The sequence below is a fragment of the Asterias amurensis genome, chromosome 13, assembly GCF_032118995.1.
Source record: "Asterias amurensis chromosome 13, ASM3211899v1".
In the NCBI taxonomy this organism is placed as follows: Eukaryota; Metazoa; Echinodermata; class Asteroidea; order Forcipulatida; family Asteriidae; genus Asterias; species Asterias amurensis.
The window spans coordinates 14,776,509-14,803,444 of NC_092660.1; the positions used below are offsets into that span (position 1 = coordinate 14,776,509).

The 26,936-nt window shown below is 38.4% G+C and overlaps 2 protein-coding genes across 3 annotated transcripts in view; one reads left to right on the forward strand and one right to left on the reverse strand.

Moving 5' to 3' along the window:
* Nucleotides 1–1,457: 1,457 nt before the first annotated feature.
* Nucleotides 1,458–26,936, forward strand: part of LOC139945763 (uncharacterized) — a 68,524-nt gene continuing 43,045 nt past the window's right edge. For both annotated transcript variants that reach the window (XR_011787175.1, XM_071943167.1), the window contains exons 1-9: nucleotides 1,458–1,596; nucleotides 4,212–4,354; nucleotides 5,279–5,414; nucleotides 7,596–7,733; nucleotides 8,724–8,950; nucleotides 9,792–9,901; nucleotides 10,640–10,900; nucleotides 12,034–12,216; nucleotides 14,048–15,214. Coding sequence is in view for 1 of the 2 variants with exons in the window: in XM_071943167.1 (XP_071799268.1) it covers nucleotides 4,271–4,354; nucleotides 5,279–5,414; nucleotides 7,596–7,733; nucleotides 8,724–8,950; nucleotides 9,792–9,901; nucleotides 10,640–10,900; nucleotides 12,034–12,216; nucleotides 14,048–15,214 (2,306 nt within the window). In the remaining variant the exon portion in view is untranslated. The remainder of the gene's footprint in view (nucleotides 1,597–4,211; nucleotides 4,355–5,278; nucleotides 5,415–7,595; nucleotides 7,734–8,723; nucleotides 8,951–9,791; nucleotides 9,902–10,639; nucleotides 10,901–12,033; nucleotides 12,217–14,047; nucleotides 15,215–26,936) is intronic.
* Nucleotides 17,144–25,100, reverse strand: LOC139946519 (uncharacterized). The gene is made up of 2 exons (XM_071944205.1): nucleotides 24,517–25,100; nucleotides 17,144–21,614 (listed from the first exon to the last, which is right to left on the reverse strand). The coding sequence occupies exon 2, from the start codon at nucleotides 21,589–21,591 to the stop codon at nucleotides 19,216–19,218; it is 2,376 nt and encodes a 791-aa protein (XP_071800306.1). The 5' UTR covers nucleotides 21,592–21,614; nucleotides 24,517–25,100; the 3' UTR covers nucleotides 17,144–19,215.

Below are 26,936 nucleotides of genomic sequence, written 5' to 3' on the forward strand. Positions count from 1 at the left end.
ATACTCGGCTAGGAACAAGCGACTCAAGTCGTTAGAGCTGCCTCGCGCTACCTACGACTGTTGCATGTGTAACATCGCACTGTGACTGTTGCATGAAAGGCAGACAAATAGGCAGCGCCTAACGACTTGTCATCAAGTCTACCACCACGGACGCATGATAGGGTCCAAAGGTCGTGATAAGGGAAGTGCGTGATTGGACGTCAAAATGAATAATTCATTTGCCTCGCATCCTGTGTTGTCTGATAGGTCTGACGAACGATATACATATTCATGAGCTGCATACTAGCATATCCTCGAGCCCCCCCAATTTCGTCCACTATTGGAATTTTTTCAATACAACACATTAAAACGGGAAGATACAGATCCGACAAGGCTGTCGGCCTGACGGCCTCCGCATGCGGTTAGTGGTGTACGAGTGCGATGACTTGTGTGAACAGTATTCCTGCGATGTGACAGTGTGTATACGGGTTGGTCATTCGGTGTGATCGCACACACCATGCACAGGGTATACGGCGGGTGGGTTTACAGCTGCGTCTTTTCGGAGCGAATAATGCGACTGCCTTGAGCAAGGCTACACCCGAGCAAAAGCGTCTCGCGAGACGGTACGCTTTGGTCTCGTTCGTGAAGCAGTTTAGCCAAAATAGCGCCGCAGCGGTGCTGTAAGTGCTACACTGATACATGCGGCAATTTGGTAGGAGAACGAAAAGTAACACAATCTCGTCGATCAACTAAAGATAACAGCTGGACATAGTTACAGAATCACGAATATACCGAAAATCTACTTCATGTTAGGAGAATACTTATAAAGTAACACTCTAAAATAAAAATGCTCAAAACATGGTTTGGACTAACTTACAACAAAAATCATGTCTCAAAATACAACTTAGTAGTCGAAACGCTCATTTGTAAACAAGCGTGTCTGCCCAGACGCTTCTGCATAATGCAATTGTGTACCTATAGTTTGACTTCAGTCAAGTGGTGGCAGCATATAACTGTAGAGGACCTACATAACGATTGCCATAGAGCTACTTACATGTTAGTCTATTTGCGCTGTGGTCTAGCTAATAGTCCACCTGAATCATCGCTAAATGTGCGTAAATATAAATCCAGGGGCGATGGTGGTGAAGGGGTGGGGGAGGGGCGGGGCAGTAACCACCGGGCTGAGAGCTTGCGGATAGAATCAAGAATCAGCCCTTGACATAGTAGGCGTATACTTCGTTTATACATCAAAAATGTATTCCATTATTGGTTCAAGACATAGAGTTATACATAAGTTCTTATTTATAACTCTATGGTTCAAGAGGAAACCAGCCAATTTTCAGAGGCCAGTCTGCCGAGTCAGTCCCGCGCGTATTGTTTTTATATGCAAAAAAGGTTTTGCAATTGCGACGTTTCTTTTGAGCGACTGAATTAAGTCTAGTAAACACTGTTTTTAAAATGGCTGCGCACAGTATCATTTGTAACTCTCTCGTCGTCCACTATGGTCCTACTCTATCATTAAAAGAATCAGTCACGAATTGAAGGTTTATAGCTACAGTAAAATAGTCACGTCACTTTAGACAGTACGTTTGATGATCAGCATGATTCAGATGAATGGTAAGTTGGAAGTAGTGTAAAACGAACGTATTGCAACAAACAAAAGCGATGCATTCTTTCTTCAATCAATTCAATTGTTTGTTGTTTTAGGAATGATCATTGAAATGAATTGGTTATTTATTGCTCCGACCATGATGAAATTAAAACCCCTCACTTACTTTTCTCTTACGGAACTCAACAGTAAAGTAGGAGTACTACTAGTGTGTAGCCATGTATGTAGGTAGGACGTCAGTGCCACTGCAATGGCGAAGAATTGGTTTTCCTCCAAGTCCAATCATTATTATAATTTATATATATCATAGAGTAAGTTATAATAAAGCTTTGTATTGTATACAGTTCAATTTCCAAACGAAATTTTGACTACAATTTATTCATAATTTTACCGAGATTGATCATAAGTAGTGTACTTTGAACTCATAAACGTACTCCTTGAAGAGTTTCCGTATGGCGCCACCACTTTTTCATTCGAAATAAAATAATATAGTATCTAGTTTACCTGATTGATATATCCCTTTTTGTAAAAATGAGTGACAAAGTGGTGGCGCCATACGGAAAGTTATCCGTACTCCTAGCTAGAACTATGAGGTTCGTTTGGCTATCGACAGTATCGTCCTTACACTTACAGGAGACATTAGCCGAACGAACCTCATAGTTCTAGGATGAATGAGTGCATAGCCCACCTTGTTGAGCTGTAAATGGCTCTCTTTTAACATCGGTCTCTCATCATCACAGCCACTGTGATGAGAGTGAGAGACCGGTGTTAAATGAGAGCCATTTACAGCTCAACAAGGTGGGCTAATAAGCACATGGACCTTATCGCAACTACTTGATGCGCGCGCATTTAGGCCCCATGGGATGAGGTGGAATTACTGGTCTAGCTCTAGATGGACAGCCATTAAGTTTGATTGCTACTACTACTACTAGCTAGACCAGCATGCTCATCATTCGACAGTTAGCACTTTGGCAATGGGTATATATTATTTGCGCAAATTTCCAGTAAATATTTTCACCAATAATTTCGTCCAAAGAGTAAAACAAACTTGTACCCAGCAGGCTGATACTAGTTCAGGACATAAAGAAATGTGTGAGTGAAGCTTCAGCTTTCTCAATAAGGTAGAAATCTGAATATATTTTGGTATAATTTTTTCCGCAATGGTACTGCCGTCGATGTCACAAAGAGTTAGGACTCTTCTTAACTCGAGTTAGGACGAGTAATGCGCGACCTTTATACTCTGGACTCCGTCACGTTGTATATTTGCAACATTTCGTGGGAGTCCTACCTCGGCCCAATTTCAGAAAGCCTGTCAAGCACAAAAAATGTTTGTTTAAAACAAAAGCAGGTTGAGGTTACCAAAATTACATTTAAGTTTACACTGTTGTGACCGTTGCTCCACTGAAATGTAGTCTATAGCAGTATTTTCTGCTTTTACAGCTTTATGAAATTGGGCCCTGGTTTAGGTGTAGTGTATCTGTATGTCACTGTCACTTGTCATTGATGAATGCATCAGGGGATGGACCTACATACAGTAAGTAGTAATGTTATACTCTATTTATATACAATTACATGTTACGGTTTAGTGCATTGATGGAGCTGAGCATATGGCGATCTTTATACGTTTCTTTAACAACCTCATAAAAATGTTCTATTAAAAAAAAAATGTACATGTATTCCCACAGCCACAGAAAAATTAAATTCTTTGCACAGGGTTATGAAAATAAGACAATTCATTCCCATTTCCAATAAGTTCCCATTTCACAAAAATCATTAACAGGGAAAATTATGAAAATTTGTAAACCACTATGTAGGCCCTTAGGCCTACTAATTGAAATACCATTGTAGACAAAAGGGTCAACCTTTCTCCCTGATAAGTGTATAGGCCTTAGGGCCTGGTCACATGAGGCAATTTACAAGCAACCAGTTGCAGGCAATCTCCAAGAAGGAAAGGCATTCACATTCCAATGTTCACCTATTTTTCTTGTTGATCGAAAAACAATGTTTGAAAAAAGACTTGTGCCCCACCAAAGTGGTCCTGTAGCATGCACTGCAGTTGGTTGCCTCCAAGTTGCCTGCAAAAGTTGCCTCGTGTGACAAGGCCCTAACAACCAAAAAACACAGGAGTAAAGTAACACTAGTTTTGCTGATACTTTGTGGTGCTAATGTTGAACTAGAAATGTATTTTAAAGCACATTAAATAACACATTTAATTTCTAAATAGGGGATAACAGTTAGGAGGAGCCAGTCTTCACTTTGACTGGGTTGTTGGCTGACCGCTGTAAATGGACAGAGCCTTCCATAATTTATGTAGTATCCTACATAAATATTTAAACACAAATTAAGGGATCCTACATATAATCAACCAAAAATTAAGGGAAGGTAAGGTCCATTAAAAGTGGACAGCCACAAATCAAGGTCATAACCACGCAGTGAAGACCAGCTCCTCACACTGTTACTCCCATTAATAAATACCGTTAAAAAAAGGTACAAATCATCATAATTTGTGATTTTTCTTTCGCATTTATTTTTTAGACATGTTCTACTCAAGGTATTTATCAATAATAATAACAATGACATTCTTTTGTATTTATACATTTTTGTTATGATTTGATAATGACAGAGTTGCCAGTACATCCTTTGAACTACTGATGTGAAGTAGTAAATCAATATACCTTCATCATGCGACTGGATCTTACTGTCACCCATGTTCCTGATATTAAATCTAAGAAACCTTGGCCTAGGTTAACATGGCTTGGTAATCAGGTAAAATAAATAGATCTTAATTACACTTTAAAGGCGCTGGACACTATTGGTAATTACTCAAAATAATCAATAGCATAAAAACTGATATTCAGCAATGGAGAGCTGTTGATTGTACAAAACATTGCGAGAAATGGCTCCCTTTGAAGTAACATAGTTTTTGAGAAAATAGTAATTTCTAACTCTAACACTGAAAGACTTCAGGCCTGAAGCCTCGTTAGGCATCTGAAGGCACACAAATTTGTGCGACAAGGGTGGTTTTTCTTTCATTATTTGTTTGCAACTTCGCTGACCAATTGAATATTTTATGCATAGGTTGGGATTGGGATACAATTAATGAGAATACTTACCCAAGATGACCAGTGCTTTTAAACCATGCTTTGCCTACAATATGACAAGACTACATAACATTCTGCATCATGGTTTGTTTTTATTATAAAAAATAAAGACAAACTTCACTAAAAAAAACCCCAGAAAGTTGCATAGAACTACCTCAAAACCCAGTGTGGGAAACAAAACCTAAAATTGAGATAACATTGTGTAAGCATGCATCAAACACTGTTGAAGTTTCTTAAACAATACTATGTGTTTGTGAAAGGAATAAAACATTTCCCACAGTAATCTAATGAGAAGGAGGAGTGTGCTTGTTAATAGCACAACACCGTTATTATAAGCACTGTAGCCGGTGCCGGGCGGTGCCCGGCGTGCCTGCCCAGAACTAAGCATTTTCGCCCAGCACTCTTGTAGCAAAATACACTGTGCTGCCCATCAGAGATTGCACTTTGTAGCAATGATGGCCCCATATCTAAACATGAATTTTTAAGTTGATTTGCTCATCCTTGGTGGATTTAGAGCCCACCACTAAAACTGGTCTAGCTGCAACAGTGATTGTGATACTTAATACTAATTGTATGCATTTCTTTGTAGGTAAACGATCTGTTACTGGTAGACTCTCATCGTATCAAGGTGCTATGTCAGAGTGGGAAGAATACCAGCAAGAAGAAGATTGTAAAATTACAATCGCATCTAACTCATCTTGTGGCATCTTGTGTCTCACCAAATGGTAAAACTTGTTTACTACGGAAATGTACTTTTTGACTGCTATCAATTAACTATTAAGGGATATAAACGTATTTGGTCGCAAGTTAAGATAATTAGTTGCAATGAAAATAATGAAAGCATTACTGTTTACTTATAGGCAGTGGACACTATTGGTAATTGTCAACGACTAGCCTTCACAGTTGGTGTATCTCCTCAACATATGCATAAAATAACAAACCTGGGGAAATTTGAGCTCAATCGGTCATCGAACTTGCGAGATAATAATGAAAAAAACCCCACACTTGTCAAACGAAGTTGTGTGCGCATAGATGGTTGATTTCAAGCCCCCAAGTTCTAAATCTGAGGTCTCGAAATCAAATTTGTGGAAAAATTACTTCTTTCTCGAAAACTATGGCACTTCAGAGGGAGCCGTTTCTCACAATGTTTTATACCATCAATCTCTCCCCTTTACTCGTCACCAAGTAAGGTTTTATGATAATAATTATTTTGAGTAATTACCAATAGTGTCCACTGCCTTTAAATCACCCCATACCAGCCTAATTTCACAGCCGTTCTCCGTTCCAGCTGTAATACCATGTTTCTCATAAAACCTCAAACTAGTTTTTTTTTTTTCATCTGCCATGTCTGCCAAATAATTGTATGCAACTGTTCCAAACATTTGGAATGATCTTTCTTATCAAATCCATCGTGTCTCTCTTACTGAATTCAAAGCATCACTGAAAACTCACCCTTCTTAGACTTTTTTTGTTTTTTAGTGATAAATTATTGTAGAATTTTTTTGGTAAAGCGTTGGTATCACCTTGTACATAAGAGCGCTATATTAGCGCTTGAAGGTTTTTTTTATTGTAGTTTCACACTGCATACATTGTAATTATAAAAAAATGGAATTCAAATTTGAACCAGGGTCCTCTTTGCACATTGCCCTTACTTGGATACAAGCATGTGTCTCCTTGACTTAATCACTAAATAAGGCCCTGCATACTTGTGTTAAAGGAACACGTTGCCTTGGATCGGACGAGTTGGTCAAAACAAAAGCGTTTGTAACCGTTTTTTATAAAATGCATATGGTTGGAAAGATGTTTTAAAAGTAGAATACAATGATCCACACAAGTTTGCCTCGAAATTGCGTGGTTTTCCTTCTACTGTGCGAACTAACATGGTCGGCCATTTATGGGAGTCAAAATTTTGACCCCCTTAAATGGCCGACGTGTTAGTCGACAAGGTAAAAGGAAAACCACGCAATTTCGAGGCATGTTTGTGTGGATCATTGTATTCTACTTTTACAACATCTTTCTACCCATATGCATTTTATAAAAAACGGTTACAAACGCTTTTCAAAGACCAACTCGACCGATCCAAGGCAACGTGTTCCTTTAAGATCATACATTGCTGCTGGTTGCTCGTTTGCAGCTTGAAGGCACAGATTGAAGGCCTAATAATAACACTGTTGCAATCTAAATGTTTCACCATTTTTTTTTGCCATTAAAAAAAAATCTTAAAAAGTCTCCTTGACTTAATCACTAAATAAGGCCTACCTGCATACTTGTGTTAAGATCATACATTGCTGCTGGCTGCTCCTTTGCAGATTGAAGGCACAGATTGAAGGCCTAATAATAACACTGTTGCAATCTAAATGTTTCACCATTTTGTTTTGCCATTTAAAAAAAATAAAAGCTTACTTGGTAACAAGCAATGGAGAGCTGTTGATAGTATAACACATTGTGATAAACAGCACCCTCTGAAGTAACATAGGTTTTGAGATAAAGGTGATTTCTCATTCAAATATTAAAAGACTTCTGGCCTGAAGCCTATCGCGTATCGCATGATGTGGCACAACTGTTTCAGCTGTTGCTCTCGACCAATAGGAATGGAGAAACTGTCTGAACAGGTGCAAGGTCGCGTGTCACGCCGATGAATTAACACTTTTTACTGGTCATAAACACCCATGTGACGCGCTCTCCACCAATAGGAATAGCGAAACTGTCTGAGGTATTTATGAATGACAAATTAAGTTCAATTTTCCCAGATTTGTTGTGAGAATACTGGTCTTTGACAATGTGTGCAGTGCCTTTAAACAGTAGATGCAGACTACTCCTTTTTTACCATATTACTCTTAGTATTATTTCTCTTGATGCACTCAAGTTTCAATAAGTCGTGTCTTTATGATTGTTTTGTTCGTTAGGTGCTTATTTACTATGTCTTCTGGAGAGTGGCAATTTACTCATTTATAACAAAGACAAAGACTCGTTGAAGACAGTGCCAGGAATTGATCAACTTGTCACTCATAAGACGACAAAAGCTGCAGACAAGACATCTACAGGTGACCAAGAAATAATGTATCATTTATTGAGTGTTTTACTGTCAAGTCTATCCCTTGCCATAACGAAAAGGAGTTGGCTAAGTTATCATTTTCTTAGGATTTGAAACTTTGCATGGTGGAGATAAGATATAGAAGAGTTTGCGGTAACACCATGTAATAACAATCTCTAAATGAGTTGGGGTGGTTCTGAAAAGAACCGTTGGGTTAACTCGACGTTTCGATCAGTATGCTCTGATCGTCTTCTGTCCAGAAGACGATCAGAGCATACTGATCGAAACGTCGAGTTAACCCAACGGTTCTTTTCAGAACCACCCCAACTCATTTAGAGATTGTTATTACATGGTGTTACCGCAAACTCTTCTATATATATCATTTTCTTACCAAGATTTTCATGAGTTGGTGCAGATAATCAAGTATCATTACAAAGTACAAAGGTACTTTGTTCACCTTTCCATTTTTGTTGTTGTATACAGTATTAGGTAGGGTTTTAGTGGTTGGCCGTAAATCAATTTTTGTTAAGCCCACCAACAGAGAGCAGAATTACTCATGTTTAATTATAGGCCATTATTGCTGTAATGTAAGCTTCAGGCATGATGCCAGGTTTCCAAACTATTTATGTTATGGAGCCGTCAACAAGTTGAATTAACTTTTGACTGTGTTTTTTTCCCTGTGACATTTGATACTCCTTATCAATAGCCATGTCTCAGACCAATTAAAATCTAGGGGAAGTCTGTGCTGGGTGGCACAATGTACTTTGCTCAGAGTTCTGGGCAAAATTTGTGTGTTCTGGGCAGGCCCGCCCAGCACTGCCCACCGTGGCTACTGTCAACATTGGTGCTAACCTGACATAATATATTTTTGTCATCATAGAACATTAGCAACTCTAGCAAAATGTTTGGATGCCAATGTAGCTTTATTCGAATGCTTTACCTTTATTTGAATGTTGAATGATATGCATTTTATTTTTATATTCCAATCAATGTCACTCAGGTAACTCAGCACCTCAAGTATTCTTGTCAAGTGATGCCAATTACATCCTGGTTGTGATTGGACAGAGCCAACTCTGTATGTGGGAAATCGACCAATCACTGCTACTCTCTTCTGCCAAGCAACATATTTTAAACGGCACATGGTCTCATATTGAATGTGAGGGTGCGACATTGCCAAGTGTAGATTGCAAAGACACTGCCATAAAAGCAATCTTCTTTCAGGATTCAGTAAGTACTTTAAGATGTGGAGAAGCAGGTCTACGGACCACAGCAGTTACTTTGCTTTTGTTTCTTGTAGCCACTCATTCTCATTTTATAGATATGGAAACGACACACAATTAAGGGCACTCCAAGATTTGTTTGTAATACCAAAAAGGATAGCCTCATTGTCTAAGCGAATGTTAATATTAAGAGTACTCCTTATCCAATCCCCAAATTGGGTCCAAAACATAGTTGAAAACTTGCATCTACAAAATAAATGAACCAGCGTCTCACTCTCTAAATTGACAGAATGTACAAAGACCGTTATCCCTTTTACCGATTTTGGCTAAGAAAGAGTTGACTCCAAGTATTCTGTGGACTAATCTGTATTGAAACCATCGTAGCATGCAATACTTGAGTTAATTAAGTCATTTTTGTTCAGCAAATTCGGCCTTGTAAATTTGTTTTTCAATTAAAGGCATGGACACTATTGGTTATTACTCAATATAATTGTTAGCATAACAACTTACTTGCTAACAAGCAATGGGGAGCTGTTAATTGTGTAAAACATTTTGAGAAACGGCTCCCTCTGAAGTATGATAGTTTTTGAGAAAGAGGTAATTTCTCACTCAAAAAAGACTTCAAGCACAAAATCATGCAAAAATGGTGTTTTTGCTTTTTTCATTCTCTTGCAACTACAGATTTGTTATTTTATGCATATGTTGGGATACACCAAGTTAGAATACTGGTCTTTGACAATCATCAAACGTGTACAGTGCCTTTAAGGCTGTGGAGTTGAACTAACTTTACAAGAAGAACCAAATTAACACTCAATAATTTGATATTGTGTTTGTTTTTTCCCCAATAGGTTCTGGGTTCATGTTGTATATGCTCGTTTGTATTCAACCATCGGTCCAACATCCAGATTTCATCAGTCTTTCTACGCTGCTTGGAACCTTATCATTTATACACAACAAAGTGAGCATTAATTTGTACCCAATCGTTAGCTGGTACCCTGTGTGGCATAAAGCCTGGTTCATACAAATTTTGATGTCACAAATTCGCAACGAATAATTCGCATCGGTTGAACTGTGCTGAGCTCCTGCGAAACTTTTGCTGCAAAAACAGCTCTGACACGTCAAAATTCATATCACATTCGCAAGAAGTATGAACCGGGCTTTAGTCAGTAGTCAGGAAAGGTATAGGCATTGTACATGGAGGCGTAGATCATGATGTGTCTGGTATTGATTTAGGGCTTCAGTAATCGGGTTGACGTAGTGGTATATTCTGTCGCCTTCCACCTTTGGGACCCCGGTTTAAATCCCATCTGGGGTACTAACAGTGTAAAGAACAAGCCCGGCGAATATGCACAGGAAGACTTTTTCAAAGAAATGGAGCGGCATAAGAGAATGATCTTTTAAAACATCTTTCTAACCATATTGATTTCATAAAAAATGGTTTCAAACGCTTTTCATGGACCAACTCGACCAATCAAAGGCAACATGTCCCTTTAAGAAAATGGAAGAAGCTCTTGTAGTTGTGGTTAGCAATTACTGTTGAGATTATCGTTATGTCCAAGTCCGAGTAGGGGAATAATGGTGAACAAGTTCAGATAAACAAGCAGGAGTTTGACATGTTTAAGCTTTGAAAGTTGACGAAAGAATTTTATAAATTGTTTGAAACTTAACCGATTTCAATGTTGTTTTTCTTTTGCAGCCAATCCCATTTCACTGCCAAGTGGTCCACATTGTCGTATCCTCTCTCGGAGCTATCTGAATCCTGTGAGCCGGTCAGACATCATGGAGCCTACCTCATGAGTCACTCGCACAGCGGTCAAACATTGGCCATAGCGGTCAATCAACGGTCCCCAGCAGACACACGGGTGCTTTTCATGTCTGTAGGGGGCTCAGTAGCGGTCAGTGTTGATATGAAAGGATGTGGATGTAGGAAAGATAACATCAGGACCAATAAGATCAGGTAAATATTATACAAATAATAATAATAGCTGTTGCAAACTGCTTAAAGGAACACGTTGCCTTGGATCTGTCGAGTTGGTCTTTGAAAAGCGTTTGTAACCGTTTGTTATAAAATGCATATGGTTAGAAAGATATTTTAAAAGTAGAATACAATGATCCACACAAATTTGCCTCGAAATTGCCTGGTTTTTCTTTTACTCTGCGAACTAACACGGTCGGCCATTTATGGGAGATTTGACTCCCATAAATGGCAGACCATGTTAGTCGACGAGGTAAAAGGGAAGCCACGCAATTTTTCGTGATACTTGTGTGGATCATTTGTTCTACTATTAAAATGTCTTTCTAATCATATTTTTTAACAAACGGTTACAAAACGCTTTTCAAAGACCAAATCGTCCGATTCAAGGCAACGGGTTCCTTTAACAACTGCACATTCTATTTTCTCCTTTATATCCTCTCTGTTGCAGTTTCCCTTTGGTGATCCTCCTTACCTCTCTGGTTTCTTGTAACATTTTGTCATGTTTGTTACAGGTTGTTCTATTACACTTGGTTACCTGTTCATGTTTGTTGTGTTCTCATTTAACCTTAGAGAAAGCCTCTGCCCGGGTCGAAACTTAGGCCATTAACTATTTCTTGCACAAGTAAGAATACTACTAATATAATAATAGTTGCTTCTTATATAGCACTCATATTCTTCACTCAGTGACGCTCAATGCGCTTTAACATTCAATATTTTCCTGCAAGGTATGTGGGACTACATTTGAATTGTGAGACGTACTACTTTTCCATGTAATGGTTTACAACGTGCTGTGGCGCAATATGCAGCCATTTAAACCAGCAACACAACCGGAAACTTTGTGTGAGCTTAAAAAGGGAAGAAAAAAAACTCAAAAACAGCAAGGAAAGGAAAAAAAAAAAGTAGTTCCAGGAAAAAAATGTTTGACTTTGACATTTTAAAATATTTTAAAGGGTTTGTGTACTGTCCGTAATTCAATTACAGTGAACTCTTAATACAGTAGACCTATGAAGGTAAAGAAATTATGAACCCACTAAACACATTCTGGAAATAAAAACTGATTAATTTGTTGATGTAAAAGTGCCATTTTAGATTGAATGTTTTTTTGCTTTTGGCAGGTCTTACTGGTTGGCCGATATAGCTTGGACGGTGGATGACTTATTCTTAGCCTGTCTCACTAAACAAGGTTGTCTCTCGTTATTATCACGTCTTGGTGAGCCAGTTCTGATCCAGAGTTATGGCTGCTCTACAGAGCTTGAACCTGGGTACTTCCTACCATTCCACCCGCTAGTGACCTTCATGTAAGTGTTTTTTTCTGACAATAACCATTTTGACTTGCTTTAAAGACAGTGGACACTATTGGTAATTGTCAAAGACCAGTTATCTCATTTGGTGTATCTCAACATGTGCATAAAATAACAAACCTGTGAAAATTTGAGCTCAATTGGTCGTCGAAGTTGCGAGATAATAAAGAAAGAAAAAACACCCTTGTCACACGAAGTTGTGTGCATCTAAATCAAATTCGTGGAAAATGACTTCTTTCCGGAATACTATGGCCTTCCAGAGGGAGCCGTTTCTCTCAATGTTGTATATACCATCAATCTCTCCCCATTACTCGTCACCAAGTAAGGTTTTTACGCTAATAATTATTTTGAGTAATTACCAAGAGTGTCCACTGCCTTGAAGTAGGAAAATAGGGTGTTGGTAATAATAATAACCGTATTTATAACGTGTCTTTTTCCAAAAGATACAAAGCGCCAAGTATTTACTGCAATGTGAGTGGGCCGAAGTTTGAATTATGAGACCCAATCCTTAGCACCATGTAATGGTAACGATTCAACGTTTTAATCAGTATGCTCTGATCGTCTTCAGGAGAATGCTGGACTGTAGACTGGGCCCCTGTCTTTATCCGCAAGGATAAAGACAGGTCCCCGCCGCTAGATCCAGTGATTCCATTGGATACAATGATATCATTGGATACGTGCAGTGACATGCGCTTTCCATGCCCAAACAGTACATGCAGTACTGCAGCCTGTCGTTGTGTATCTCTATGTGAAATAATGGAGGTCAAAGGTCAAATTACACGCCGGTTTTTGTTGCCACACGAAGTTATTCATGAGCCTCGAAGAATGACATCAGACGTTCAGGCTAGCTGGACTGTTAAGTCCAGCAGAGTCTAACAGAGTCCAGCATTCTTCTGAAGACGATCAAAGCATACAGATCAAAACAGGGCGTCTTTAAACACTGGTTCTTTTCAGAACCACTACTACTCAATAGAGATATGCACATGGTGTTACCGCAAACCTCGACTAGTGATACTTCCATCATGCAAAGTTTCAAATCCTACTTAAAGGAACATTACAGAATTAGTTTTTTGCTAACAAAACAATTGCTGGCAGTGTAAGCACTTTATGTAATCCACCATATACATAAACTGACAAACCTGTAGAAGTTTGAGATCGATCGGCCATCTGGGTCACGAGAGAACAGTGAAAAACCGATTACAAATTTTGCATTGCATTGATGCCAAAATAAAAATGAATAAAACGCTCACTGAGCGATAAACTCTAAACGCGAAGTTAGATTATTTATTTCTTATCAAAAGTGACATTTCAGACAGAAATATTTCAAGGGATGTTTTCAACTATCATCATCATTAGACCGTGTAAATTTTATGTAAATCTTTGATCTTCACGGTTTTTGTTTCTCAACAATTCTGTAACGTTCCTTTAAGATGTATGCAGTTCATTGTGGTGTTACCCATATTCACTGATGTGTGTTAGCACTGTATACTAAGTACTTTCCCGACGTTTGTGAAAAAACACAAAGGCATAATACTCAGGTGGGATTCCAACCCACGACCTTTGCAACTCTAGAGCAGATGTCTTACCAATTAAACCAAAGAGATTGCCCGGTAGCTACAGGCAGTTCGAATCTTATATTTTAGCAGCGGATCCGCAATGATATAATCGGGGTAAGGGTAAACCCAAAATTAATATTCTTTATCCCCGATTCAAATTTAACATCTATTAAATTGTTTGTAATTGTTTCAAGTGGCAGTTTCTCATGTTCGGTTACTTTTAAAGATGTATATAATAAAACTTTTACATTTGTTTGATTTCTTCACAATAGACCGAGCTCTAAGCAGAGAAGTTCGTCATTCACAAAGAGCAATCAAGATTCTTGGTCTCCTTCGAGTTCTCTCCGATCCGAAGCTGATGAGAAACGCCAAAGATACTCACTAGCCGCTCACCACAGTCTCCCGTTACTCTTAATATCAGATGGTTACCTCGTTACAGTCATGGAGTTACCTACGGGTCTGTCCTGTGAGGGGATGGTACGAGAGTTCCTGAGTGAAGGTCGGACTGCGGTCAATCTGTTGCTGGAGAAGCAAGGTATTGAAGGGAACAGACTGAGAGAGTTATCAACCTTACAGGCTCAGGCTAGCGTCTCATTAGGGAAACCAAGGTTGGATAGAGGCGGATCCAAGAGGACGTTATCTCTGGATGAAGTAAGAGCAGATAGTCTCGACAAAGATGGCCTGATGAGCACGGCGGGAAGTGACTTTGCCGATTATGCCGACCGGTTTAGCCAGATGGAGGAAGGGCAATTTGTGTTTGGCGATTCCATCCAGCAGCAAAATACTCAACCAGTGAAGTTGTCAGATGCAGACGGCCAGGCAGTTATAACTGATCGAGCACAAAGGTCGCTGATGAGTGCCTGGGGACTGGTTGTGTCTCATACGGGCCGATGGACGAATGAAACTGAAGATCTGCTTCAGTACACAGCACGATCCTTAATCAATCTGTTTGTAGTCATCCTAAAAGCTAGTCGTCATCAGCGTACTCTGCAGGATCTATCAGCAGTGTATATGGTGCTGAATCTCTTCAAGGCGGCTACGACTACCCTATATTGGGATTCCCAATCGCACCACAGCTTACCGACAGCCTTGAAGCTTATTAGCGGAACAATCAGATCCCTACTCAGACATTCCGGCCACACTCACCTAACCACAGCGCCTAGATGGTGTATCAGTATCCTACAGTACAGTGAGAAACTCTTGAGTAATATCTACAGCTTCGCCAAATCTGATCAACCGACAGTGAGTTATCGACAGCTCCCTTATCACAGGGCGGACATAGTGGAGAGCGCCCTCATGTGTCAGGATAGTGTTAGGATGAGAGGCTCACTGGACAGTGGGACGACAAGGTTAACGAGAGGAAGTAGTAGTGAGCGGAGGATAAACCAACAGGAAGTGGACTGTGTTGTCATAGCTGTCAGACACACACCGGCTAAAAGGTTAGAAAAGATTCTACTTTAATCTTGTTTAAAGGCACTGGACAATATTGGTAATTACTCAAAATAATTGTTGCCATAAAAACTTATTCGGTAATGAGCAATAGAGAGATGTTGTGAGTATGAAACATTGGGAGAAACGACTCCATCTGATGTAACATACATTTGGAGAAAGAGGTAATTTCTCTCAAATATTAAAAAAACTTCAATAAAATTCATAGAAAACTTTTCTTGAAAACTCTGTTACTTCAGAGGGAGCCGTTTATACTACCAACCTCCCCCCATTACTTGTTACCAAGTAATGTTTTATGATGATAATTATTTTAAGTAATTAGTAATAGTGTCCACTGCCTTTAATGCTTTTAAAAAAATAAGTAAATCTCAAGTTTTGAAGAAGATTTCAAAACTTGTATGAAAACTGTTAAGTCACAGAGACATAAATATTGATACATATCCTAACATTCTTGGTATGATGTTAGGAGATTCGGTAAGTACATGTTACGTGCACAGGATCTGTCCCTTGCTAGTGAAGGTTAAATCTTCTATCCTGCAAAGAGGAAATGATGATAACAGACCCATATATTACAATGACCCCCTAGCACGGGCGCTGGCAATCAGTCTGTACAATGGTCAGTCAGTGGAACATTCTTCCCTTCAGCTATTTTATGAATATAAAAGAGAAACCCAAACTTTCCTGCAAGTTGGATTAGTATTTGTTTGATCAGCAAACAGCAGTCTATGATGATCAATGCTGATTTTCACAAGAAGGGAATATTTTTGTTTTAAAGACAGTGGGCACTATTGGTAATTGTCAAAGACCAGTATTCTCACTTGATGTATCTCAACATATGCATACAATAACAAACCTGTGAAAATTTGAGCTCAATTGGTCGTCGGAGTTGCCACACGAAGTCGTGTGCTTTCAGATGCTTGATTTCGAGACCTCAAATTCTAAACTTGAGGTCTCGAAATCAAATTCGTGGAAAATTACTTCCTATTTGAAAAATACTCCACTTCAGAGGGAGCCGTTTCTCACAATGTTTTATACTCCCGATCTCTCCCCATTACTCGTTACTAAGTAAGGTTTTATGCCAATAATTATTTTGAGTAACTACCAATAGTGTCCTCTGACTTTTTTAAGTTAAATGTACGCTTTTTGTTCTTGTAGGGGCACAGCAATTTCCCTCTGGTAAGGGGCATTTCTATGAGGAAAATTTCATTTAGTATTGAAACTTTGAAACGGGCACCACTGCAAAAGCTCTGATATGGCATGACGACAATTGCAGCAATGGGTGTTGTAGGTTCAATCCAGGCTTGGGTTAATATAGGCCTACATGTCAATTTCTAGGGTGTTGACATTATATCAAAGGTCCTACCAGTTAATGCTTAATTTTAGACAGCTAATTTTCCTTTAAAAAAGGTGTTTTTTCTTACAAGGATGGAGAAAGAAATTCCAAAGGGACTCGCTACTGAGTGAATGGCGGGGAGATTTAACGTTGTATTGTAGGACATGTTGTTGTGTAGCATGGTTGGCTTGTGCGTAAAGCGCTCGCCTCTCACCAAGGTTACCCGGTTCGATTCCCGGTCAGGGCCATATGTGAAATGAGTTGTGTGTTAGTTCTCTGCTGTGCCACGAGGGTTTCCAGACCATCCGGTTTCCTCCATCTGGAAAAATCAAACACTTTTGATCTTGGCTGTGTTCCGTGGTCATAAAAGGTTGATGTGGCTGGCAGCCAACACATTGTAGCCGCGTCCTTCGCAATTCAGTTCTTAGCTGCGAGCAAGGATGATTAGCCCCAAAATTATTATAATTATGTAGCCGCGTCCTTCGCAATTCAGCTCTTAGCTGAACCCAGAGGAATGGAGTAGTTTGAAAAGAGCTATCAGTACAAGTACAGCTGTATGCATGACAAATTACTTCAACACAAAAACTGAATTTATTTGCTTTTTAATTTTTATTCAATCAAATACAAATCTGTGTTGTGCTTGAAGTTGATGTTGGGCACTACACTTTTACATACATCTATTTACGTGATTAATTTAAATGGGGGAGAGTGGCGCTATCTTTGATTCAAACTGGACCTTCATTTAAAGTGCACACACAATACAAACATAACAACACATCTATAAAAAGTGAACATAACATAAGGAGGGATTCCAAAAATGGCCAATTGTTAAAGGAACACGTTGCCTTGGATCGGTCGAGTTCGTCTTTGAAAAGCGTTTGTAACCGTTTGTTATAAAATGCATGGTTAGAAAGATGTTTTTAAAATACAATGATCCACACACATTTGCCTCAAAATTACGTGGTTTTCCTTGTACTTTGCGAACTAACACGACCGGCAATTTATGGGAGTTAAAAATTTGTCTCCCATAGATGGCCAACTGTGTTTGTCGACGAGGTAAAAGGAAAACCACGCAATTTCGAGTGATACTTGTGTGGATCACTACTTTTAAAATATCTTTCTAATCATATGCATTTTATAACAAATGAATACAAACGCTTTTCAAAGACCAACATCGACCGATCCAAGGCAACGGTTTCCTTTAAAAGAGTAGATATCAATTGGTTTTCTGTTTTGACACATTATATTGCAGCTTGTCAATCAAAATGTGAGTTACATAAAAGATGACATGTCACGTATATTCAAACTAAACAAGTTAAACTTAAATGCCTGGCAAGTGGCAACATAATTTGGCAACATGACTTGAAAAAAAGCCTTATGCGCTGGATGTTTCAACCCTATCAGACTGTTTTTTCGAAGAATCAACACAAATGAAGAGGTATCTATTCTCAGTTTAACAATGCTATAATTGTACATGTTCATCAAGCGTTATCTTGTGTTGTCATTAAGCCTTTGAGATAGATTCTGCTAGGATTGAAACATGAGGTCATTACTATTTTTTACCTTCATTTATACCAATGGAACTTTTGTTTGAAAAAGCATTTTGCAACAGCTAATTCTATTTTCAACTTTAAAATTCCATAGAGTTGATTTCTTTTATCTTGTATTTTTGATATGTATGAAGTTTGGAAGTGGTGAAAGATTTTTTTTTTTGCAGCAGGACAAAACCCTGTACATGAACTGTACATTTTAACTAGAGATCCCCCCTGAAATTATTACTTTAAACAAGTCTTGAGATACCTTATATGAGTCTTACATGTATTTACAGTTATTTAAAGGAAGGGTACAATAAGGCTAAAATATACTTTTCTGTACAAAAAGTGGTGGACATAGTTTTTTTAATTGATACAAATTGTTAAATAGGAATGACAAAAATAAAAAACTTTTTGCATCAGGGAAATTCTTTTAACAGTTTTGGAAATTTTTGAATTCTAAAAAAGGTTGTAGAAATTGCTGAGATTTTATATAACCGAGTGTGTACTGAGCCTTACATTAGTAATGTCACTTTGTGAACTATGTCTTGCAAGTACTGTTTCAAATCTTCATAGAAATGAAGACAGTTAATGGTTAAAACTTTATTATTTTAGTTTCCAGCGAATACCTATTTCTAGAACTTTAATCAGATCTGACTTTATCGAGTTTATTGCAAAAGGTGGGATGACGAAAAATGCTACACTTTTTGTCCACGTAATTATAAGTTTGTAAAGTTGCCAATGGTACCCGCAATGCAGATTATAAACTCAACTGAAATTCTCAGATATTTTAGAAATTTGAGTTCAATTATTTTTACCTAAATTGACACCCAGGCAATTTATATTACTTGCAAATGTTTTAAAAACTACAGGATTTGAATTCTTTTTGCAGAGAGCAACAACTTTTCAAAAAGAAATTAGTTTAGACCATTTCCTTACAATTTTTTGCATTCTAAATGTGTGATATATGATAAAAAACAAATTACTATAACGGAGCATAATGACTTAATTGTATTAGACACATGAGCCAGATACCGGCATTTTAACGGCAAAACCGTAGGAATTTACAGGTAAATAGAAAAAAGGACTTCTCAAATTATGATTTTGAGATTGATTCAAAATGTTTTTAGACTATTGGTCCAGTTGCAACATTTTCATATAGTTGCGAATCATCTACTTTACCTATCAAGACTTGATAATCAGGACACGTATTATCCATGCTGTTTCTTTGTAACGGTTGATACATGTCCTTATTGTTATTCTTAGCTTTAAATGGCATTCTGACTTTCTTTAGTATCGGCGACCTGCTTTCATTTATTGCTGGTGGAGTTGTCACTGCAATTTTGTCCAGGCTTTGTTGCGATACGCTTGGTGTAAGGTATTGGTTAGAGTCTTGTGGTAGTGATGCTCGATTAGAAGCAGACGTTTTAGGAATTGAGTCTTCGTCTGTACTATTTGGATCAGAATGACGTTTAGGTTTCTTATGGATGACTGGCGGTTTCATCGCCGATCTCAGCTGGGATGATGGAGACTTCTCAGCTGATTTTTCGAAAGCATTGATTTTCTTGTGGATGATATTCGTCTTCTGTTGGAGGTCATTTGGAATGTCATAAACGGGGGCTTGTGTGGGTTTAGGGCTAGAGTTCTCCGGGACCGTCTCATGGATGAGTATGTCTGTCGGAACTGCGTACTCAGGTTGCTCTGTCATCTGTGGAGCTGAAATATTTCTTAATAGTCTTGGAGAAGATTTATAATTATCGCTGTTGCTTACTGTGATTCCCGTCTCTGAACTGACTTTATTGAGTTTTCCTCTGCGAGGACTGTGTCGTATGTTTTTGGAGAGGATTTCGTAATCATTTGCGTCGTGTTCACCGAGTGCTGCTTGAGTGACCGTGTCCTCTGTTTTTTGTTTCTTTAATTGTGGTCTGCTTTGATTGGTTTTGCTAACATCTGGTTGAGGCTTGATTGGTTTGGAAGCGGTCACAGGTTTTGCATTAGTGTTCACTTTACCTACTTTAGTTAGCGAATCAGTTGAGCTGTACATGTAGGTGTTGGCATCGTCCGATTTAGAGCTCAACATGTACTCATTTTCATCAGCAACTCCCTCTCTGTTTTTCGCTTTCATGTCGGTGTAGTCCTCACCTGAGTTCCTGTTAGAGGATTTCATTGGTGCATAATAAGTGTCATTGGTAGCGGGTTTTCTGAGACGAGCGTTCATGTCAAGATTTTGCTTTTCTACTTTTGGTTGTGTTTCTGAAACGATCACAGTACTGTCATGGTTAGACGCAGCTGCTTGATTTGGTGATAGCTGTACCATGGTGTACTCTGTTTTACTCGGACTACTCGTTTTTGTTTTGTTACTCGCCTGGGAAGGTCTCTTGCATTTCAGACAAATTATGATGTTAATAACAACGATTAATAACAACCCCACAAGAACTAAACCTATGATCAGACCCATGTTTCCTCTCTCTCCGAAAACGGTCTTGTTATTCGGACTCTTTGGTGCTACACTTAAGGACGCTGTCCCAGAGGAATTACCAAACATTGTTGACACTACGCATGTGACTACTGCATTATTATTTTCAGTGGTTAAGTCCTTAATATGAAGTGCTTTTGCCTTGTTCTCAACTATGAACTTATCGTAGGGATTATCAGCTTCAATAAACTCATTCTGGAAATACCAAAAGATCTCAAAAGGGATACTTGTGGTCACCTCACACACAAATGTTACAATTTGTGAAACGTCTTTTGTCACAGTCTCGGGTATAATATTGACCGACGTCGTAGTATTCACTGTACATGTTCTTCTTTCTTGAATAGGATCAGGTAGTTCCATGACGCAAGTGATTACTGGATCACTAAGTTCTTGCGTTTCGGACATTATAGTCTTTAGCTGCAGAAGGTTATTGCCGATCTTGTGGAGTTCGGACGGTAAAGTATTACCATTGTTAGACCATGTCAATGATACAGAAGGCATACCTGGCTCGGATTCACAAACGAGTGTCATAGCTTTGGTTATCGAGAGCCCAGTAATACCTGATGTCTTACATATCGGGTATAGGTCAGGTGGTGGGACTACTAGTTGTAGCCTGGCTGTTGCCTCGGCGATAAAGTATCTTCCCGATTGCGGCCGGATAAAAGTACACGAATACTGCCCTCCATCATCCTTGGTGACATCTTTGACTATCAGCGTGTATTTACAGACTTGTTGGTCACCGTTGCTTTCAAAGCCCCATCCGATGTCGTACTTCTCTGGGTTGATGACGTAGGTCATATTAGCGAGTGTATCTCCTCCTTTCCTTCCCCAGAAAACAAAGGTATCGTCGCAGGAAGGGACGTCCGGTTGATACGAGCAAAGAAACTCGGCTCTTCCTCCTTGTAGGACGTTGAATCTAGATGGTCTGACGGTGACTTGTACCGAGGTTGATAACTCAATCAATAAGAAGATGGTCGTAATCCACTGTAGGAATTGTAACATGGAACGAGTGCTGGAGATTCCCATCGTGTCCCAAGTGTGCGCAAGATCTGCGGAAAATCAAACAGTACACAACAAATTCAATTAACAAATATTCAAAGTTTAAAGTTGATGCAAGCTTTGCAACTCTGCATTTGTTTGCAGACAAAGCGAGGGAGAAGAATAAGAAAAAGAAAACAGGTTTCCGGCAGTTGCCTGAAAACCTAACTAATTTCCAAACTTTTCAAGTGATAAATTTACACCTTTAAAATGACATTTTGGGGGGTACCATACCCATTGATGATATATGCATTTGATTCTTTTGAAAGTGGTCTTGATGCAACACACAATTGTACAAAATATTTTCTTTTGAGAAATGTCTCATCATTTTATCAACAAAATGGGCACTTTGCGGGATTCATGTGTAATAGGTAGCTGCATGTGTGAATTCCCATTTTGTTGTTTATTTTGCTGATACTTGAGCACTAACTTAGGTCAAAGAAAGGAAAACTCCTACTAAGTAGACAAATTTTACCGAGGTTATCTTCTACCAGGATCAACTCATACTCGGGACAACTCACACTGGGTCAACTTGTACCTAAGTCAACTTGTACCTAAGTCAACTTGTACCTAAGTCAACTTGTACCTAAGTCAACTTGTACCTAAGTCAACTTGTACCTAAGTCAACTTGTACCCAAGTCAACTTGTACTGGGGTTAACTTGTATCCATGGCAACTCATACCCAAGATGACTCATATATGTACCAACAGTCGACTTAGAGTTAGTTGTTTGTTGTTTGTGTATTCATATAAATTGTCTTTTCCTTTTTTTAGTTCTTTTTTTTTGTAAGGGTTTAAATCAAGTCCAAGAAAAGACAATTGAAAGGTAAAGATGGGGTGAAGAAAACAAAAACATTTTAAATGGCTTTTAGAGTGAATTAATTATTGATAAATTACTTAAGTGATTTAAGGTATTTTTCTTGATAAAGTCTCTTTTTTCTCTTGCAATGAATTTTTCTTTCGATATAATTTTTTTCCTGGTAGAATATCAACAACTGAAAGAAAAGCCTGATAACAATTTTTTTTGAGTGAAGCAAACCTAGGAAAACAAAGATGAGAAGCAGTAAATGCTTAAAAATGGAAACGGAAGAGTGAAGCATTTGTTCTTTAATACCACTCTGCACTAGTGATGTCACTTTTGCTCAAAATACCCAAATGTCAGACAAACTTCCCACAACTCATGTGATCAGCGTACCAGACCACAGGAATTAGGGTCATCTCATTCCTATAAGTCAACTCATGACCAAGTCAACTTGTATGGAGGTCAACTCATACTGACTAGGACGAACATTTGACTTTGTCCATCAAGTTTCCTTCCCCATGAGTTCATTGATTGTAAACACACATTCCTTTGAAAAGGAAGTCAAATCAGAAGGTCCAAAAAAGACAAAAAATTATTTTGTTTTAAGCAGTGATTTATTTATTTATCTGTTCAGAAATATATTTTGGCCGAGTATCAAATAAGTTAATTGGTTTACTGAAATTTTTTGTTGAAGTTCCTTTTTCCCTGGAAATAAATTTCTTCTTTTAGTTGATTTTTTTTCTGCCAGAATCAAAGAGTCCAGGGAAAAACAGATTTTACTGAATTACTGAATATATTTTCAAGTTGTTTTTATGTTGAAGTTACTTCTTAACTCATTAAAAATATACTTAAAACAGGCTATGCAAAGAAACTTTAAAAAAACATTGTGGCTCTGAAAGGAGCCATTTGTGGGTTCTGAGGAGCCTTTTTAAATTGACTGTATACAGGTGTTTGTGACAGGCACAGCAGATGTAAAAAACTTTACATACATGTACCAAAAGGGGATGGTCGTAAAACTTTGTCACTTTTAGTTGCCATAACCCCCCCCCCCCCAATCACTAAATAGAGATTATATGTTGGCTCTCATTGCACGGTCTTCTGCAGTTCCAGTCAATATTGAGTTGAGCGGTGGGGGGGGGGGGGGGACAGGGGACAGAGGAGAGAATGTTTATTGTCGGGGGGGGGGGGGTGTGGGGTGGACAGGGAATGTTTATTGTAAAGATGGGATTGTAGGTCTCAACAATCAGCAAGCATCGGGGATAAAGAATATTAATTTTGGTTTAACAGATCTCTGGAAAGAGACCTACAACAGCTTGTCGGAGGTCCAGACCTACGACAGCTTGTTGGAGGTCCAGACCTACGACAGCTTGTCGGAGGTCCAGACCTACGACAGCTTGTCGGAGGTCCAGACCTACGACAGCTTGTCGGAGGTCCAGACCTACGACAGCTTGTCGGAGGTCCAGACCTACGACAAAATCTTCCCCTATAGGCCTATACGCATTGTAGTGTTACACCCACTTATTTTGAGATGTTGTTTGAGGTTCGGGTACATGTACACTGAGCTTTTATTTTTAGCATATTAAAAGCGGAGTGAAATGCATCATGAAGCATTGTTTACAGAGGTTGGTTCTAAAAAAAAAAAACGAATCCAATATGTACTAAATACAGTTAGTACATCAATTAATTAAAGCGAAACATTCAGAATTCCAAACTACATGTATGCATGGAGGAGGGAAAATAGTCTAACAAAAACATTTCAACTTCAATGATGTCTTAATTGAATTTCTTATGGATAAAACTTGACTTAATGCAAAACCTGTTGTTCGCATGAGTTGAACATGTTGGTACACTAGTTTCTACCTCAATGGTAGATCTCTACCTTAATGGTAGAACTTTACAATGTCAAAAGTATGTTACATGAGGACAACAAATTAACCCGAAACAAAGAAAACTTTCCGTATCCTGCCACCATTTTTTTTTTTTTTTTACAAAAAGGAATATCTAAATTTTAAGTGAATCGATACTATTATCTCATCACAAATGAAAAAGCAGTGGCAGGGGATCGAAACTTTTACCCCAAATCATATAAATACAAAATATAAAAAAACTTACCTCTGATGGAATTCGGAGCTGTCGCTGAACTCGCTTGTGAGTCTAGTGTGGTGAAATAAAATCAGTGACTTCAAGTAGCAGAAGACACTGTATCTGCGTCTACTTCCAAGTCAAGTCTTGGTTCCTTACAGTCCAAAGAGCAAGAAGTCCTTTATCTGTGCTTTCACAGTGCATGCACTTTATTCAGACTTTGGTATTGTCTGCTCAGGCGTGGTGACTCAGGTATAAACACCAAGCATTCTATTCACACATTATAAACACAAGCAACTCCTATGACATCACAGTTTAATCCTTTGTTATAATTCGCTGGTCAGTGGTCACTGCTTGATCTGCTGTACTTTGGTCTGGACACTTTAAATGGGTCTCAATTGCCCACTCAGTTATTGTTATCAATTCGGTAAACACAGGTCTATCTATGCAGAGTTGATTCCCCATGAAGTTTACAATGGACAAATATTGATCAGTTCAAAACTTTCTGTATCCATGAAGGTAGTGTTAGAACATGGAGGAGAACCAAAGTAAACTCTGGACTGTAGATGCCTTGATTCAGAAGACTGTATTGTATATTTTCACAAAAAAAATATAACGGCCCAACGTTTCGATCCTAGCAGAGTCTTTCTCAAAGACTATTTTTCAATATGACTTTGATTACGACCCATGATGTTGCTCGTCTGGAATGCAGAATTGGCTATAACTGCCGTCAGAGATGTGCTGGTTGGTTAAAACCAGAAACAGGCAAATCATTGTGGGCTAGGTAACTTTGATTATTCGCTTGTAATTGGTGGACAGTATCCTGTGATGTCACAGGCAGTATATTAACATCAGGTTAAAGTACGCTGACTTGTCGATCGATTCTCTCAGCTGGAAGTTGATGACCCACCTTCCTCTTTGGTAGGAGGGTGTGAATGAAAGAAAAAAGTTTATGTTTCTAGTGCCCCTGCTTTTTTGAATTCGTGATGTGATCAAGCTTAATGAGTCGCTTTATACTATTTTGGAGAAACCATTTTTTCTTGGTGGAGACTTTGACTTTTCAAATGGAACTTCATTGCTAAATGAAGAGCTGTTCCATTAAATTTACAACAAACACATAGTTATTTAAGACAAACAAATTCAAAAAGAAACCAACCGAACCAAGTCGCAGGAATAAATGAACTTATATTAACCAGGTAATTTTGTCCTCGACAATTGTGAAAATGGCGTTGTTTATGTTCCACTTATTTTCGAAGGTAGGCAAATTGTTCTGAGACTTAAAACATAAATTCTGACATTGTTTTGTTCTGGATGCGACTGCGCCAGATAACAAAGGGGTCATAACCAATAAATAACGAATTTGAAACTGATGATAAGGTAGTTGGAGAGACGGACGACCTCGCGTGGAGAAACAAGCCAAAAACAGTCCAACAAGGGTGAAATTTTCAAAAATCTTGTTTTTGTAAATTCAAGTGCTAAATATCATATTTTATATTGGCAACTTCTTTCGAGTGATAAATGACTTCAGAAAAGTGTTGAAACTAGCATTGAAAGAAAATGTCTGATGCATGTTCAATAAATACATAAACTTTAAAAACCACTGTTCTAATTTTTATTCTTGCTCATCTCTTGGTGTTTGTACTTGCACAACTTTTGAACCAAAGGTGGTATCAACATAGGGTATTGACAGCATTCAAGAATGACCTACACTGTTGGGCAAAAGCGACTCATTTTGCTCAATCACATCACTTCTTTACATGAAGAGTTAAGGAAATTGGAGCTTAGAAATTGAAAGTTTAAGTTCTCTAAATTATGTTTCAAAAGTTGAACCTTCTGGTAAAAATTGAGGCTACAAGTTAAAAGAATGATGAACAACTTATTTCCTTGTTTAGAAGTAACTTTTTGTGTACATTTATGTACTATTAATTAATTCTTACATTATGCTTTGTTTAATATAAGCTATATACATCATGTAAGTTCAGGATTACTTTGATTTGTGAGAACTGGTTTGTGAATAAATTGGTTATAAATTGATTATCTTACAAGAACCAACAGAATAGAGATTGATGGGGGCTTTTGCTATAATGGGCAATTTACAGAACTTCAGAATGCATTGATTTCAGATAATTCTGATAATAAGGTCTCGCTAACAACACCAATTTAGGGACAAATACAATCTTTAATGTGACAGAAAACAAACAAAATGGAACATAGTAGAAAGCTTTAGTTTAACTTGGTAAAAAGCTTTTCAAACATTGGAAGATGTGCTGTTATTTTGTTGTGAGAAACATGTTTTAGTTTTTCAATCCTCTGGGGTTTAATCTTGTTCAGACCAAACATGTACATTTTGTCATAGCTGGTGACCACTACAATAGGAAGTGTAGTGGTCACCAACCAGCTAGAACCAACCCATTGTAAAGTCAGCAACCACCTAGAACCAACCCAACGAC